General features: G+C 41.2%; 1 protein-coding gene across 1 annotated transcript; it reads left to right on the plus strand.

Annotated features, from left to right (window-relative positions):
* The first annotated feature begins 1,196 nt into the window (after positions 1-1,196).
* On the plus strand, positions 1,197-4,991 carry lratd1 (LRAT domain containing 1). The gene is made up of 2 exons (XM_005914318.3): positions 1,197-1,390; positions 1,826-4,991. The coding sequence occupies exon 2, from the start codon at positions 1,863-1,865 to the stop codon at positions 2,649-2,651; it is 789 nt and encodes a 262-aa protein (XP_005914380.1). The 5' UTR covers positions 1,197-1,390; positions 1,826-1,862; the 3' UTR covers positions 2,652-4,991.
* The last annotated feature ends 14,271 nt before the right edge of the window (positions 4,992-19,262 follow it).

Raw genomic sequence — 19,262 nt, forward strand, 5'->3', positions numbered from 1 at the left:
CTAGACACACAGGAGGAAATACATGTGTGACTGTGTGTGCCTGCCCTTTATTTGTGTGGGTGAGAGTGTGTAAATATGTACAATCATATCTCACTTAGTGAAAAAGCCTCCACTTGCTCTGCCTGTCACCAGCGGAAACAAAGACCAAGGACCGTTCAATATTAGCAACTGGAGAGCTGCTATCTCCAGCCATCTGGGAGAAGAAAAAGAAAGCTACTCTATGGATCTCTCCAGATGCTACCAGAAAGCAGATTTCCAAAGCAGAGGTATACAGAGAAAACATTAACTCCATCGAGAGGGTTTGATATAAATGGCAAGATGGCTATCTGTTCTGGGTGGTGATGATGAAAAGGGAGACATCACCGCAGACTGGAGATGGCACAAGTGTACGCACATTTATTTTGCATGCACAATATGCAAGTATACAATATATTATGCAGAAAGTGAGCCGGGTTGAAATTTGATATGATTTTCATTTTAGACATATTTTGTTCCTAGACGCAACATCAGTGCAAAGTGAAATATTGTAGACCTTGTATTAATGTCTCTGTAGGCTCCTTTGTTTTCTTCCTGCCTTGCACACACACAAGCGCAAACACACACACACACACACACCTGCCTCCAGCCCCTCCCTTAATGGTCTCTACCAGGCACACACTGACAGATATGAGAGTACAAGTGATGCAGTGTAGTGAAGCAGGTGAGGCATGCGGAAATAATTTACAAGATGCTCATGGGAACTGGAGGATGGGACTTACTCCTGTATTCCGGAAGAGATGTACACATTTGTCACGTCCTGCAGTAACTGTATGGATATGATAAGGATGCAGTTTGGGGAGTATTTTTTGAGATAGCAGAAATGTTTATAGAGCACAGGAATCTGAACTTTTCTCATATATTCCTCATGAGGCATGCGAGTTGTTATCGCAGGTGACTGCTGCCTTGAACTTATACGCGGACTCCGCTGATCATGTAGAGAATTCCTCAGCTCTCTGACAACAAAAACCATGCCACGGTAACAGTCGCCTATCGCCGCCAGCCGCCCTAAGCGCTCCTAATTGGATCATCTGATTGACTGGCATACTCCTCGGCATTTTTCATTGGCAGGGCGGTAATGGAGCCGTGACTGTGCTCCAGTAAAACAACCTAAAGGCGGAGCGCGGAGGGAGAGGCGGAGCTCTCCTTGGTACTTAAACGGAGGTGGCTCTGGTAGAAGTGAAGCACGAGCTCACGACAGCCGGACCGCACAGTGAGCGGTGCGAAGAGTAAGGGATAAGAGTGAGAAGAAAGGGAAAAGGAACAAAAAGAAAGAAGGAGAGCAGGGGACTGCGCGGCCCTCTGTACTAATGGACCACAAGGATATTTAACCGCTTGCCCTGGGAGCGCACAGGTATCCTCTTCCCTCACTCTCTCTTGCCATGCGCTATGCGTAAAGGCACCAGGTTGCCTTTTATTTACAGCAGTTTCTCTCATCCGTTTCAGCTGCCGTTCTTGTTCTGTTTTTCTTCTTTTTGTTTGCACGTGAATCGCCTCAGCTTTTATACATTGTGCCCTAATTAGTGGCTGACTCATATGTGCGAAGAGGGCAAGGGGTAGTAAATCATCAGTGCACTATTTCGAGTTTTCCTGTCTCTCTGTATAGTGCTGAGAACTGTTGAGGGCTTTCTTCCACTTCTCTCCAGTACCGAGCAAAATCATCCACATGTAGCAAAGCGTTTGTGAACAACGGTCTTGTTGTGTGAACGTTTAACACGTTTGTTTGATTCCGTATTTTACAGCTTATGACACCCGCTCTCATTCCCGTGCTCTCTCCCTGTCCCCTCAGACACCGCAGTCCATGCCTCTCCCTTGCCAGGTCATTGATGGGAAATCAACTGGATCGGATCACCCACCTCAACTACAGCGAACTGCCCACGGGGGATCCGTCCGGGCTGGAGAAGGACGAGCTTCGAGTCGGCGTCGCCTACTTCTTCTCTGACGAAGAGGAGGAGGTGGACGACCGCACTCCGTCTGACTGCGGATTCACCAAGGACCACAGCCCGACCGAGGAGGGACCCTTATCGGTCAGCGAGGTGGAGTACTCGGCTTTCTGCTCCCAGGAATGCATCTTCTCCAAGCTGCGGGAGAACGAGGACTTGAATGTGTACTCGGCCAAAACTTTGCTGACTATGTGCAAACCGGGGGACCTGCTGGAGCTGGTGGCCACCGCGCAAGCCCCCCACTGGGTCATCTTCGAGCAGGACGACCAAATCATTCATCTGCACAAGGGCGAAATCCGCAAAGACAGCCTGCTTGAGATCAGCAACGGCCGCCACGGGAGAATAGTCAATAATCGTTACCGCTATCGGCCGCTACCCCCTGACCTAGTGATGCAGAACGCAGCGGGACACGTGGGCCTGAACAGCGAGGAGATATGCTGGACCAACTCGGAAAGTTTCGCTGCCTGGTGCCGCTTTGGGAAACGGGAGTTCAAAGCCGGGGGAGAAGCGCACTCAGCGGAGCAGCAGTACTTCCTCAAAGTGCATCTGTCCGGCAGCGAGGTGCACACTCTGGTCTTTCGCAGCCTGGAGGACATGATCCGGGAGAGAAGGCGAGTAGACGCCAGTGGAATTCTCAAAGAGCTCTCTCTGGTTAACGGGGGCAAGGAGTGATCAGGGATTCCGTTTGATATCGTCTCCTCCACCCGCCCTCCCTGCCTCCTCTTTGCCAAAGCGCACGGACGCACACTTTTGCGCACACAATAACGTACTTTCACACAAGCACACGGACGCACACGTGCAAGGACCTGTTGGTGTTGGACTGTCTGTTTGTCACGGATGGGGCCTGGGTTTTATTTCTTTTCTTTTTTTTCTGGACCAAAGGCGCCCTGTGGAATTTCCATCAAAATACAGTGTTGAGAGAAAAGAGAGCGCGGCCATATAAACAGACAACGCCCATTCTGGTTAGAATTCGTGCTGAGTGGGACACACGATTTCTAAGAAACTCATTGTTCCCGATAAGCGAAATCACCTTTACAACCCCTCCCCACATTGCGCACACGGCTCGGTTTGGTTTCTGTTTAATTTCTCGGGATAATGGAATTGGCCCCTTCTGTATATAGGGTGCCTGCTGCAGCAGACCAGACGGTGAGACCGGCAGAAGGAGAGGGAGGGAGGGGTTGAAAGATAGGATTTGGGATGGCTCTCGAGAAGTCTCCCTTCTATTTTTTTACTGTTAGCTTTAAAACCTGGACAGACCACGACATAGATCCAAGCCACAAATTCACAGACAGTCCTAGCTGATTACGCAGTTGCCTAAACAAAACATTTTGGCTTGACCAAGCTCCCCTGTTGCCATATCAAAAGTATTGTCATTTTCACAATGCTGTCATCCTGCTCCACAGCACTGGATGTATGTGTAAATTGTGTTCATATACTGATTTCGATTTGAGTCCCTTATTTTTGTATTTCAGTTTAGTGGATTTAACCCTGATCTCTCTTCTTTCTTTCTTTTTTGATTCAAATAAATGGAGGTTGAAATTTGAAAATAAGAACTTGGTCTATCAGGTGTTGTTTGGTCGCCCATAAACACACATGTACCATCTCACATTCTCAGATGCACACATTTACACACTCATACACACACACTTTTGAATTATTGATGTTCTAGTGCCTTCTGACCTGCCTCCGGCCAAATAAGCGTCTTATATCGCCACATCATTTGGAGGTAGAAAATGGTCATTTGCATCAGACACATAAAGGCTTTATGAAAAATCCATATAGAATCTGAGAGTTGCAGTATAGGCGGCTGCTTTAAGTCAATGGGAAAAAAACTTTTTTTATGTCCACAGGCTATATTCATTTGTGTGGATTTTATCTTGTTGCTATTCAGTCTTTTCCAAACATTTTGATCTCTCTGATGTTTTACCAGCCATACAGCCACATTAGTAAAGTTATGCTGGCATTGTAGGACATAGTTTCTATCTGCATTGTAAACAAGATGTCCTCCATACAGTATAATAGTATAATTCTTATCAGGATGGAGCACACTGTGTGCTTTTATGACACCGATGTTGTATTAGTCTGCAATGCCTTTATCTCTGCAGTGTTGTTATTACTCCTCTGCTATGAGTGTCAGACAGTGCCTTTATTTTCTTGGGATTGTGATCTGATGTATCACTGAAGGTGGGGTAAATCACGTCTCAAAAAAACAAAATCAAAAAAGCAACAACATCTTCCATGAAACACCAGAGAGTAGGTTTGTGGAAAGATTTTTCCGTGTGGTGTTCCTTTGTTAAGTCTCCTCCACTTGATTCTGTTCTAATTGCATGTATAAATGAGCAGCTAAGCTCTCCCTTAGGTATTAATGATTTTATCTATGATTTTTTTTTTCAACGTGGTCGTGAAAACAGGAGCTGCAGTTGTTTTAGCTGAAGCCAACTGAGGGGAAAGGCAGACAAAGAGTTTGTGTGCGACAGAGAGAGAGAGAGCATGTATGCAGGGTTACCCAGGATGTGTGTGTGTGTGTGTAATGTTTTAACTGCTTTAACTGATTGTTGTGGAGACATTCCCAATCAGAAAATGTCTCATGTCCACCCTGTACGTGTGTGTGCAGATGTTGCATTGTCAGCCTGCAGATGAATTCATGTCAAAGGATAAACTAATGAGCTTGTGGGCCTTGTAAATGTTGCCTTTGGAAGATTTTCTCTAGCTATTGTCCTAAATATGTGATTGTACCAGCTTTCCTGTGATTCTATTGGCACATTTCTCTCACGCTTCCTCTTGTTTTCCTCTAAATCCATTTACTTGTCACTTGTCACCACCTCCCCATAATTGTTTTGCATTGTACTCCTTGCAGACCACATTAACGGACCAATCTGTGTGAAAAATGAGCTGAAATTGAAATCAGCACGTTTACAAAATTATTCAAAGTAAAAAAACAAAAGGCAAACATGTTCTCCCTGTTAACGATCATGAAATCCAGATGGATCCAGATAAACTCTTTTTACTGTTGTTTTATGTTTTTGCTTTCTTCTGTGTTCTGGCTGTTTAGTATGTTTTTGAACAGACTCTGTGGTAAACTGAGCTTGCCTCAGGTGGGTGATTATGTGTGCGCATGTATGTGTGAGTGTGTCAGCCATCCCCCGTGAGCTTAAAAAAATCAGGGTAGTGGGGCAGCCACTGTTAGAGTGTGTGTTTGTGGTCTGTGACTAATAGGCCTCAGAGTAAGATTCACAAGGGTGCGTGTGTGCGCGCGCACGCACACATGTGCATTTTAGGCAGACATCGCACCACATTGTTAGCTCGAGGAGAGGCTTTTGCCATCTGACATCACACTGTGTTTGTGTGCATTAGTTTCTGCTCTTTATATAGTCTACCACATATGTGAAAGTGTGAAACCCAACTGCCTGAAGTGTGTTCCAGCTTGCGTGTGCAAATGACTCTGTGTGGTGTGTGTGTGTGTGTGTGTGTGTGTGTGTGTGTGTGTGTGTGTGTGTGTGTGTGTGTGTGTGTGTGTGTGTGTGTGTGTAAGTATGTCAGACATGTGTTGTGTGCATGTGTAGCAACAGTGAGCTGCATCTTCTATCCATCAGTGAAGGTAAACCCCTTCTCACTATGGAAACCATGGACACTGTTTTGATGTGTATCCGCTGAGGTGTTTTGTGTGCTTGCATTTTATGTGACTGTGCAAACCCTCTAAGGCTCAAAGCTAACTGTTAGCTTTAATAGCAAGTCATGTAAGACAAACACATAACAAACAAATCTAACTCTTCTTTTCTCTGTCTATTTTCATCTCTCTCTCTCTCACACACACACACACACACACACACACACACACACACACACATGCTTAAACCGACTCACTAGAGACCATCAATTGTTCCTGGCATGGATGTCTTCAATTCACACAGGGGGTTGTCGTCAGTGTGTGTGCATCTGGACAGAGCAGATCCCAGCTAGCCTGCTGCCAGCTAAATCAGTGGTCTCAGAGGAGATGTTCTGGGAGGAGGGAACAAGACAGAATATCCTGTCTGCATGATGCCTTTAAGAGGATCTCCCTCTAATCTAGATACTGGTCTGGACTCCCAGTAGATTTGAATATCTTTTTTCTTTTTTTCCCTCCTGCCACCGTTCTTTAAGATGGGCACCATACGGAACAACAACACAGCTGGCGGTGTAGATGAGGCAGTGGCAAATGGTTTACACGCTGTTAAAATGTTGGTAACAATGGTTTCCTGTTAACATCTGCTGTAAAATTGTTTTGCTTTTTATATATTATATGCATCATTACTATAGCTGAACCCACACCTACATGTTGATATTTAAACCGAATGCATTTGTTATTGGAATTACAGACTAAACCTGCTTATCAGTGTCCTCAAAGTGCTTCATTATGGGGCGGACTGATTAAACATACGTCAGGTTTGTATATGAACGATGCTTCTTTAAAACCCAGTGCATCCTGCATCCTGCATTATTGGCAGCCAAATCCATGCATCCATATAGTTTAAAGGATAAATCTGGTTTCCTGCTTTTTTCCTTCTTGTCAACAAATGTTATGAAATAAAAATACCAACAATGACTTTATCCTGCTGACAAATACAGCCTGTTTAGTTGAAGCTTATCATAGCTTATTCTGTATGTGGTGCAGAATATAAAAACAACATGAATGAGCCACAGTGTTACATTTAAGTGTTTCTTTATTATGATGAGGATGGGCACTGATATTTGCATTCCCACTGCACTAAATTCATGGTTCAACATCATCGCCAACAAATTCACTGTTTGCGTCTCTCCCTACTGTTTGCTGTTTCAGAAAACTCTGTAACCCTTTCTCAAATACAAAAGTATAACAAAACAAAGAACTGTTGCGCTTGTTGCAAAAGCCCTATGAGCCACGTCTTTGGAGACTTGTACGCTGTGGGAAATGAGCTTTTTTGGCATTCTGTTGCTTGCGTCCCTGCCCCCTCGCCTCAGCGTGAACTTTGTGGGTAAATCGGTTCATTAGATGCCTACAGTCACTAGAAATCACAAAAGCACTACAGGTTTCTAATCAGTCACTTTTGCAATTAACAAATGAGCTTTTTACTGAAGGAAATTACCTCTACAGGCTTACCAAGGTAAAAAAAAAATAAAAAAAAAATGTAAGAACCAGTGGCCAGCATGTATTGAAATAAAAGAGAATAGTACAAGTAAAATACACTGAATGTAAAGAGAAAATGTCATTTATTAACAGGAGAAACAGAGAAGTGTGTTTGTGTTATTCAGTGTGAGAGCCCAGTGTTTCTCGTCCTAACAAAAGAAGGCTTGAAGTAAAAGGAGGAACCACTGCTCTCATTCAGAGTTTGTGTGAACAAAGAGCAAACCAGTAATCCTCTGCTAAAATCATAAAAGCTTGCCCCACCTCTAAACAAGTTCTTCCGCTGAAGGAGACTTGTATGGAAACATTAACTGTGCCCCGCCTAGGTTACGTACAACAGGTGGGCCAACTGACATGCAAATAAACACTTCTGTTTAAACACGATCCTTTGTCTGCACTACAACACCACTGAGTAAACGCTGTTGTCAGTTAATGTCAGTTTTTCCTAGTCAAATTTAATATGACTGTTTGAAATGTGCCAAGGTCATCTGGAAAGGTTCTTTGTTTCAATGAGAAAGCAATGTGATGTTTGTCTTAGACAATGTGATGATTTGCCCCTTATATTTGTTCATTTAATGGCCTATTGGGGCAAAAATATTCAGATCCTGTACAACATTTAAAAAATACTCCATTACATGCAAAATCTTAGAAACATTACCCTAAAACACTACAAAAGCGTTTATTTCTTCTTCTTCTTTTACTACTACTACTATCTGACTTCCACTTGCTAAAAGATGCTTAATGAATTAACTGGTGATTGGTTATTGAATTGGATAAGAGGTTAATAACATGTACTATTTTTTATTTTTTTGCTTTCTAATACTCTTGTTGTTTAATCTATAGCAACGTATTATTTTTTATAAGGTGATTATGTTCATGTATGAGTATCTTAGATAATGTTTAATCTAGTGCTCATTACAATGACGTTAACGCCATAACCGCATCAATGCTGCAAATCTCTGTTAGCGAGTTACCGCGGATCACCCCGTGCGTGGGCCTGGACGCTGCTAACACATTAATGAGCCAACCGCGCTAACGCATTGACGTTGTGGAGCACCACGCATGGGCCGATCCGCAGTAACTTGCTAACGCAGATGCAGTTATGGAGTTAACGTCATTTTAACGAGATTAACGCTGACAGCACTAGTTTAATCTCAAAGTATTGGGATCCTCTCCAAATTTTAAGGTTGACTAAAATGGGAATAGTCATGTAAAACGGGATCTCTAAATTGCATTCTGTGCTTGAATATTGTACTCATTAAAAGTAACTTAATGGTAAGCAGATGGGTTAAGCGTTAGGTCCTCTGTATAGCAATACGTTTGTTGTTAAATGTGAGTAGCAAAAGAACAAAAAAAACCCTTGCGGATGACTAAAAACCCAACAGTGCCACTTCTTCAGTGCAGGTTTTCCATCATTTCACTGTTCTTCACTGAGCTGAGGGCTGAAATGGCCTCAGGATATGTGTTCTGCTCCGGCTGCATCGCTCTATCCTCAGTGTCAGGAATCAATGACCGCTAAATGTCAGCACAATATTGTCAACAGCTGTTTCAGATGTTGTAGAGTTCCTTTCATTCATTTGGTTGTACCGCTGCACAAACATTACCTTCATGTTTGCTCTCAGCACCAAATAAGAAGCTATTTCCCTGCTAAAACAATGAACTATCTTGGTGAGGCCGTCGTGGGATTCATGTATTGGCAGGATGACATTTGTAAGGTGAAATTGGATGAGAGGAAATTTTAAAAAGTTGACAGCAGAAGGCACTTCTCACTCCTTTGACAGCACTTTATTTATTTATTTTTTTAATTTTCTTTATAAATGTCTCACCACATTCGCTTTTAGGCTTTTTTCATAATCCGTTTTTTACAAAGCAATTAAATCTGCCCCATTTACAGCTTTTGTCTGTATTTTCTGTGCATAGTCATGGTTTGCAAAAGCACATTTGTACATAATAATGAGCATTTTGGAAATGATAAAACATTCATCCAAAGTGAAAACTTTCTTATCAAAAGAGCACCGCTCGTGTATTAATGATTGTATTAATGTTAGCTCCCCCGCGGAGGACAGAAAGTAACAGAAACTCAGCGGCTCTAATAGGTTTCCGCAGGATTTGACCCTGGCTTGACCGGCTAAGCGACAAATGCTTTGCCCATCAGCCCACCCTGCAGCGCTGACTGTTTTATGCGTGTGGCGTCATCTTACCTCTCACTTCTTAACGAGTGAGAAAATAAACTGCCCGCAGGCTGTGGCCCAGCACAATCGCACTTTGATTAATGAAAAGAACCAACACAGCCCCATCTTTCCATCTCTGTGGTTTTAACCCTTCTTAAAAAGTCACAGCAAAAGGTTACTGTAAATGTCATTATGAGCATTTCACAACCTTCCTGCTACTAAATGTCATTCTCTTAACATTTTTTGTCCTGCTTTACTCTAGAGTGTTTCCTTAGCAAAGGTTTATATTTTACTGTTTCATGACTTTATTCTTTATTCCTGAAAAAATTCTCCCCTTTTCTTCTACAATTGCACGCTGTTGAATAATGCTCTCAGTGAATCTGTGTTCACAGAAAGGGAGGGTGTCTTTGATTTTCTTTTAACCTTTCAGAAGTTTGTATGAGGGCGTGATGAGCTTCCTATCTCTGCATGCATCTCTGTCTGTGTGGGTAAAAACTAAAGAGTGTGTCTAAGTCTGTGTGTGTCCTGCAAAGGCTTTTTAATGGGTGAGAGGTTGGTCAAAAAGCATGAAGCTTTACCAGGGAAACAGTGTGTTTGAATATTTACAACAGCAATCATTCCTGGTCTATTAATACTGGGTAATAAAAAAAACAACTATGCTTTATAGCAATTTGAAAATATGAAATATAGCTCAGTATTTATTGACTTTCTACTACATTTAAAAAGTCTTTTGAAATCAGGACAATCAATTTCAACTTTTATTTAACCTGCCTTTAATACAGTAAATAACTTTAACACAAAAGCAGCATGATGTCTGATGATGAGCAAGGCAAACAAGGTAAAATCCTCTGAAATTAGCTCTGTAAATGGTGGCAGGGCACTGCAAACACCTGATTAAAGGAAAGCAAAATCTGTGAACTCTGAAATAATTCTAACAAGCTGTGAGCAACAATCAAACTTGGTGTTGTTTTCCTTCTCTATGTCAGAACTGTAAAATTCTCCGTTGACTGATTTCTTAACTCCAAAAAGAAAATACGCTAGAATTAATAACTAATAATGAGAAGGCTACATTGATGTTTATGATGAAGTTGAGGCAAATCTTCAAAGATGAGGAAAAAAAGATGGAAGGAAGGACTGATTACCAACCAGGTTGCTTTGGGACCCCAAAACTGCAGGGAATACCTAAGCCCAAAGCACACTTGGTTTCAGCTCACTGAAAATCTATTTGAGAATGCATCACTTGTTATGGCTCTTAAATTAGAGACTGCATCAACTTTGTCTTCTTTTCCTTTTTTTGTACAGGTTTTGTATTGAACTTTGAACAACTAGACAATTCAGAGATACAAAAAGGCAGGAAAGCACACTTGTCAAGACTGTTTTACTAATCATGTCAGTGATCACTCTAAGCAATTCAGCTGCTTTAATTTATGCACGTCCTTTTGTGCTAGCGCTCAGTGAAGAGTTTTTTTCTTTGTAGCCTACTTTTCTCTAAAGTGTAGAGAAATATTAAAGACATCAAAGCTGTGACATAACATAAAACGTATTATGCAATGAGGAAAAATGTAAAAAAGGTAAATTTATATCAAAGTTCAATGACAGCTTTGCACATATTATGACATTTTTGACCAAATTCAATTGTTGTGTCAAGGTAGGTACTGTAAAACTTGGGTTGAGATCTAGTGAGTCTAATGGTTAGTGTTTCATTCCTAACTGTTCCTAATGCTGTGACACTGAAGCATGGGAGCCATAATAAAAGCTGATCGAAATTCTTATAAATAAATATCAAGTAAAGCTGCTCCAACGCTCAGCTTTTAAACATAAGATTCTCTGGACCATTGTTTGGAGAAGCAATCAGTGGCATCTAAAGTGATGCACCGTCCAGCTGTTCACAACAACAAGCCACAGATTAACTGACAAGTGAAGCAGATCATTCTGTGAATTGCTGCTGTGTGCCTTTTCCATCTTATGCAATAATTGATGCTAATATTAACAACAATTTGTTAAAACCACAGGCAAACTATGAACATTATGCCACTTTATTAAAATCTGCTTGTTAACATGGGTTTAGAAAAGTGCTCTATAAATTTAAGATAATTAGCTATAGCACAATTTCAGAGCAAAGTGAAGGTTGTACTCAGTTTGCACTAGTCATGTCCTTCTTTGGGGTGTTACTGTGTTGGCAGCTTTTCAGAATTATTATTATTATTAACCCTTGGATGGTACTGGAGCCATTTTTCCAAGGGTTAATATGTTTTACTTTATAGATGCTGAAATTTATAATAAGGGATGAGTGGGAAGGAATCTGAGTGGACTGTAGAAGAGCAACAACTGTCCATGCTTAAGAATATGTGTTTTTATAAACAACAATGCAATTTAGGCAAGGTAAAGTGCATAAAAACTCACCGCTACATGTCAGCAGATTTAAGATACTATCTGTGGCTCTGTGGTGATTGTAGGTTGTTTTCCTCAGCTGGGTATCCAGGTCCATTTACTCTGGAGGAGGCTGTAAAACTTTTGAAAGGAGTCCGATACGAGTCAGTGAGTCAGTGAAGCTCACTTCTGATCGATGACATCGAGGCTGAGGTGAGTTGTTCAGGATATGCAGACATTTTCTGTAGGTAACGCAGCTTTTTTTGCTGCTGTTAGCAGTTGTTAGCCTCTGTTAGCGGCTACAAGCAAGCATTAGTGAAACTTTCCTTGGAGTGGGCCTGACATTGTGGACCCCAACACTTAGTGAACACAATGTGAGATGAGAGGAAAAGTGTGATTTTCAGAATCCTCGAGCCTAACGTTTGCTAGCTTAATGTTAGCTTACAACCAGGTGTCATTGTTGTTTAGCCAGCTCGCAGTCAGCTGTCCAGGCACAGCTGAGTCATATGTCTAATCTCCTGACAATAAGTAATTATTAGGCATGTTTATGCATGTTTTCATATGTGAGAGCCTCGACTTCAGTTCAGCAGATGAGGTTTGAAGTGAAGAAGCAGGATAATCAATGTTTATTTATGAGTACAGCATCTTTTTTTACATTACATAACCTCAAAAAATGGCTTACTGTACAGTACCTTTAAGTATAAGTATGGTCAGATTGTCTGAGTTATCTTATATGAATTCTCCTTTGCACTTCTCTTTAAAATAATTTCTACCAAGGTCAAAGAAAAGTAATCAGGGAAAAGACATACAGTACGAATCTTTTACCTTGGGTCAAAATTTAACACAATGAGAGTCTTCGTTGCATTCTTTAATGTAATGTTTATACCTATGCATACACAATAACCGCATGAAAATAGAAAAATGTAAAATCTTTAATCATCTTTAATGTTGTTATTATTAACAAATCAGCAACAGTGAAGCAACAACGCTCTTCTGTTCTCACAACACAGCTCAAAATGATAAGGTGTAGATTACAGATCACAACCGGTAAGTGGCTCAAAAAGTAAAATATCTTGAAAGCATCTGTTATTTTGTTGTGTCAGTTGGAGCCAAATCACTCACTGTAGCAGTTAAGGTGACAAAACTACTTTGTGACTTTGGAGTCATAAATTTAATCTGCCAAGCATGTCTTCCATTGTAAGTGACAAATAAGAAACAATGATAAAAATAAAATAAAATGAACACTATCAGAGCCAGTCATGCTTACCAGTGAAAAGATGAAGAGATTGAAAATGAATCGTAGCTCCCTCATCAGTAACACCAGTGATGCTCTTCTGCGAGTGCTGATGTTGTTTAACAGAGCCTAATGTTCCACATATTTCCACATACCCTTCCCCCATACACACACCATTTTGTTGACAAGTTGATGAGTGCTGCTTAAGCATAAGATTAATGATGGTGCGTGCACACCTACTAAAATATGGCTGCACCCCAGACACAAATACTCACACCTTCACCCAACTCTAAAACAGGTACTGCTTTTAGTCACAATTTTGCCGGTCAAGAAAACAAAACTACGACAATGATGCTTTTAGTGACATGTCCCTAGAAAAAAAACATTAAATTCCTTCTTTTATATATATTTTTTCTTGCCTTTCAATTCCCTCGCACTCATTTCAGCTCCATCACTTCTTGTCTTCTCCCGTAGGCTTCAGTCTCTCACACTCACCTCTCAGTGACCCTTGTAGGGTTTCTATTCTTGCCCACTATTTCACACCATGCTTTTGACTAAAAGAACAAGTTGTGCTCTCAAGCTCCATCTTTTCTCCTGTCAGCATGCTCCACGAAGGTACCCCAACACCCTGCTAAAAAGGAGCGAGAGAAAAAAATCTAAACTTGTGACTTCATCCATTCATTGACTCTGAATTATCTAAGTGGTGGGAGGATGGATGGATGGATGGCTTCATAACTTGTGTACAAATGGGTACACATACAGGACAGAAGGTGACAAGACATTGAATCACACTTATTATTAATCTCTGGCTCTCTTCCACAGCATGTCTTTTATCCTGTCTTCCTTCTCTCACCCCAACCGGTCGCAGCAGATGGCCGCCCCTCCCTGAGCCTGGTTCTGCTGGAGGTTTCTTCCTGTTAAAAGGGAGTTTTTCCTTCCCACTGTTGCCAAAGTGCTTGCTCATAGGGGGTCATTTGATTGCTGGGGGTTTTTTCTGTACGTATTATTGCAAGGTCTACCTTACAATACAAAGCGTCTTGAGGTGACTGTTGTTGTGATTTGGTGCCATATAAATAAAATTGAATTGAATTGAATTGACAAACATGGAGGGAGGTGATACTCAGTCAGCCATCAGCTTTAAGCCTCTCATTTCCAGCTAGTTTGATGTTTAGTGCTTAATTATTAAATCTGCAATAACTGACATAGAGGAGCAGATCGTGATCAAAGCCAGGAGCAGCTGTACCCACAGTGCACAGAGTTAAATACTTGATCGGGCAATGCAAAAAGAAATGTTTAAGGTGTATTAAGATCAATATGGATCATAAAAACTGCATCAGCTGTTACTGGCAGGGACACAGAAATCACACATGTAAGCTTTTTCACTGCAGTCATTTTGACTCAATGAAATGAAAGTCCATCAGTGATGGATTCCTGCCATTAAGTGTCCCAGGAAGCCGTGACTGTGAAGCAGCGCACAAAGCCTGGACCCACCCCAAATGGAATGCATCATCATTAATGCTTTCATAACTGCTTTTCCTATACTTCTCTATGCTACTTACTGCTTTGATTAATAAGTCCGTCCCTTTAACATGAGGGACTAAGAAAGAAATTATGTGACATTTTGAAGAAAACAGCATGCATCACGATAAGCACCTGGCTGTGTTATTTGTCACAACAGGTGCAACAGGATGATGTAATTAAAAGAGCAGCAGCCAAATAATAACTCTAAACTATGAAATTTCTTCCTTTATCCAGGATTGGAAAGTTCCGATCACCACGGGTAGTGTGGCAGAAAGAAAGATAAAAGAAGATGCTGTGGGAGGAGGCAACATTATGTTAGATCACAACATGTAACCTAGCAAGTGCAGCATATGCAAAAGTCTTGAGCCATATAAAAAAAGTCTTTTTTTAATATATTTTGCTATGAAAATGGGAAATATGTGCAGCTATTTATTGAAACAAACAAACATGCATTAAAATACAGACAAAAACAGAGACTGTACAATTCTAATGAGCTTGAAAGTCAGTATTTGGTAGACCACCTTTATTCTTTAACACAGCCTGAACTCTCCTAGATAAATTTTCATGTCATTTTTCTAAAGCAGGGTTCAGGAATAGTTCTCCAGGCTTTGTGAAGGACATTCAAACCTCATCTTTGATGTTGGCTGCTTTTTGTACCATTCTATCTCAAAATTACCCCCACACTGTTTCGATAATGTTGAGGTCCGGCGTCTGGGGAGGCCAATCCATGACTGATAATGTTGCACTGTGTGTTTTTCTATCCAGGTATACTTTTACTGTGTTGGCAGTGTGTTGTATGTATTGTAGCCTCTCCCAATTAAACACTTTCCAGGTGGGATTAGATGGTTGATCAAAAGCTGATGGTACCTTTTTTTTTACTTTTCCACCACAAAAACAAAACAAAACAAAAAAAACAGCCAATGTCAAAAGTAATAATTTGAAACACTTTGAGAAAAACTGGGGAACTATTGCTCAACAAGTCACGCTCTGTAGAAGCAAAATATAAAAACATGAGGGGGCTCTCAAGACATTTGCAAAGGACTGTATAGTATTAATATGTGCATCATCCTGGGACATCTCAGTTCATCTTCGATTTCCAAATGCTATCATCAGTATGGGACCAGTAAACCTTTAGAGACATTTGGATAGACTTACAACCAATCAACGGATCAAATGAGGAGATGCAGTTCTCAATGATAGAAAAATACATGAACAGTTATGACTTACATAGGAAAGACTGGGTGGAACTCACTTTAAATGAGAGCGGGGTCTTGCCTTCTGATGGAGCAAATTGAACAGCAGTTCACAGATTTGTCTAGTTCTCAGGCTTGTACCCTACACCATGGCTCAGTAGTGTATTTCATTAAATTGCTCTCCCTTGTAAACATTCGTATCCTCAGCGTGCTGTGTTGGTGACTTCAGCGTTTAAAATAAACCCAGTTACGTCACTGTGCTATCACACCAGTTATTTTGTCAGGGTTGACAGAGCTGCTACAAAACTAAATACAACATTATAAATGTTTTTTTGTAGTCCACATGACTATTAAATTGACTTTTGATAGTGAAATGCACACAAAAACACATAACACATTTACACACGCGTGAATATACACACACAAATAAATACATGGAGAGAAAATGATGAAATAGGGAATAAAATTCGCATTTCCTCTCAGAGAGTGCCTTTAAATCATCCATACAGGTAATGGGTTTCGAAATTGATTTTACTTTCATGGTATAGAAAGCAATTCACTGCTGGTTTAACTACTGTCCTCTCCTCTAGGCAAGCTAGCCTATTTACCATTCACCAACCAGTGGTCCAATAACAATAGTGCACGGGATCATGAGCACTCACAATATGTGTGTGCAGCTGCGTGTGTGTGTAAGTTCTGCAAATGTGTTTGTGCATGAGCTCATCCATAAATGAGTGTATGTGCAAGACAGAGAAAAAGCATAATCTGCCGGTAATGGAACATGAAACCGAGCAGAAAATTACAAAAAGAAATGACTCCTAGGGAGGGTGTCAGCTCTGATGAAATAAAGCTCCTCATGTGTGGCCTAATAAAGGCAGGCAGAGGGGCTAATGCCCTCTATAATCACACCTTTATTCTGATACACAGAAAGGCAAGAAAAATACAAACACATGCACTCACATGTGTGGTTTCAGCACAGCTGAAGTTTCCAGAGTGACCCGGTGGGTCAAGCATGACTTTGCCGCTCTCAGTGCTCATCTCACTTTTGAGGTGTAAGTGTTACTGGGCAAAAAGTGCCAGAAATACTTATGGAATTGGGGTGGTGAAATTGTGCCATGTCACCACCGTCAAGAACTTTCTGTCTTTGAACCTGCTGGTCTGCTGGAGTTGTGTGGGTTATATCAGGTAGCTCAATGTCCTCCCACCTGTGAGTGGTGGTCTGTGATGTACTGACAGTGCAGCAGGTCTCAGCTGAGAAAGGCTTCAGCCCTCATGACCCCACTGAGATAGGTGGATTAGAAAAGGGATAGATGGTTTTTGGAATCCAAAATAAGTATACTGGAATATTTTCTGAGACAGGATTTGACTTCAGACTTTGAGTATTTGCTGGAAATGATGAAGTATATAATTATAAAATAGTCAGTCTGGTAAACGCTCCGCTTGCCCTCATAATTTAGGGATACAGTTAATTCTGGAGGTTTCGGTGACAAACGTTATGAGATGCAGGGACTTTGCCAAACCTTTTGGTTTAGTGAGTTGATTAATTGGATTAAAACAATTCAGTAAACTGAAACATTGATTCAATTATCTCATTTCAACAAATAACAGTGGGATGTTATTTGTGAAGCTGAAATGATGAAACAAGGCTATACTTGGGTATATTGAAATTGAACTGATTATACGCTTATGCTTATTATATATTGTTTAAAGTATCATATTCTTCAAACGTATTATTTTATTATAATCCTTACACTCTGCAATAGCATCATATCTCTAAGGGTGTGTTCAAAGACAGATCTACACTTAAGTGTGCTGGGAAAAGGGTCAGCAGTGTCATGAAAGATTCATCTTACCTGGCTGGTCGACTGTTTGTCCATTTGACATCAAAGAGGAAACTACATGTTCCTGACACCAGCCACTAAACGCTGTCTTCAGACCGTGCGGTGTAGCCAAAAGCCAAACTCAAGTCTAAATCTTTCCATAAATATTCCAAAGAAATTTCAATGAGACACAAATTAACTTTACTTGCAGCATGGATTTGCTCTCGGAGATGCTGAAGTGAACCCAAACAGAGACGCAGTACAAAGTGGCTCACAGGTATTTCTGTTTAAAGGTTAAATGTTTGGTGCTTCACCTACATTTGCAGCGGTTGCCCTTGCCTCATCAGCATGGGGATGTGCAGCGATTATGTTGCACTGCAGGGGGTCCTTGTTCTTTTAACCCTCCCTGTCTTCTTCTGTCCGCATGTTGTCATTAGTGTTGATGGGGCAGTTGGAATTGACTCAGCAGGGGGGATATGATTTGACATGCCTGGTGGGGCGATCGGGAAAAACTATAGTCAACCTCTACCATCGACCGGTCTGCCCTCGAATTCCGTCGCTGCAGTGAATTCGCAGAATGACCCCCGTGTCACAGAGCTTGGATGTGCAGGACAGCTGAATACTGTGTAAGCCTGCGTTGGATTCTGTCAACCTACTGTGAGTAAATAAAGGTTAAAAAAAACAGCAAAAGGATTGTTTGCAACCATCTGGCGGTGGCAGTTTCTTTATAGCACCAGACGCAAGTCATATCGTCCCTGCGGGATTCCATCGAGCCAGCCAGTCCTTCAATGGTGTGTGGTGGAGCATAGATAAAACCTTATTCTGATGCCCAAGAATGAGCGAGGCAGCAAAAAGGGGGGAGGTAAATGGAGGGAGCGTAAGTGAAATATTGATGAGAAATATGAGGCACAAAAATAGAGTGGTTCTGCATTCCTAGTGAAGGGCAAAGGACGCACACAGGCAGCACACACAAAGTAGGTTTAACAATAAAGCAGATGAGTAAATCGGATATACGCTCATGAACACACACACACAACACAATGATGCTTTAGTGCAAAACCATGATTCAGCAAAAAGAAAAAGAACACATCCACTTTCAAGAAGTGCTTTTCAACAAACTAAAATAGACACTGGGCTGTCTCCCAAGTGTTTTTTCTGTGATATATCTGTGATATCTGTGCAGCTATCACTTAACAAATGCAGCCCCTTTCATTATCTGCAGTATAAGGCCAACTCCTATGGTAACCAGTACAATGAGCACAAAATAGAACTTAGGTATAGTTTCGGTGTCCTTTCAGACCTCGGAAGCCTCAGAAGAACCAAAGAAACACATTTGAACTAAAGGTAAAAAAAACACAAATGCACTAATTTGCTCTCAGAGCAAAGTTGTAAGATCTAGTAATTAATAACTTGCCAAAGTCAGCATAAATTATGAATTAATGGATCTTTTTTTTCTGTTTCTATTTATAAACTCAAGAAAACTACTCAAGTTGTACATAATATTAATCCATGTACAGCAGCTTGACTGCATAAGCCCTTGCCTTACACAGCCAGACTCTTGAGCAGCAAAATCCGAGCCCACGCAGAGCTTTTCTTGAATGAATGTTGCGGCAAAACAATAAGTCACAGAAGATACACTTTCACACATAGATACACACACTGTGATGGAGCACAATTTCCATCCAGCCCCGGCCAATTGCTTCTGCAAATGACTTATTGGGTCCAATTTTTTGCCACAGCAGGATCTTAGAGGGAGAGAGGATGAAGGAAGGAGATGAAAACAAAAACATCAACCTGTCACGGAGGAGCAATTAACAGGTTGATTAACTCCTAA

The sequence above is a fragment of the Haplochromis burtoni genome, unplaced genomic scaffold (assembly GCF_018398535.1).
Source record: "Haplochromis burtoni strain Fernald_Lab_line unplaced genomic scaffold, NCSU_Asbu1 Contig_8, whole genome shotgun sequence".
Classification (NCBI taxonomy): domain Eukaryota; kingdom Metazoa; phylum Chordata; class Actinopteri; order Cichliformes; family Cichlidae; genus Haplochromis; species Haplochromis burtoni.

What these genes read in the sequence shown, in the direction of transcription:
- lratd1 (XM_005914318.3), top strand. Translation starts at nt 1,863, where the DNA reads ATGGGAAATCAACTGGATCGGATCACCCACCTCAACTACAGCGAACTG.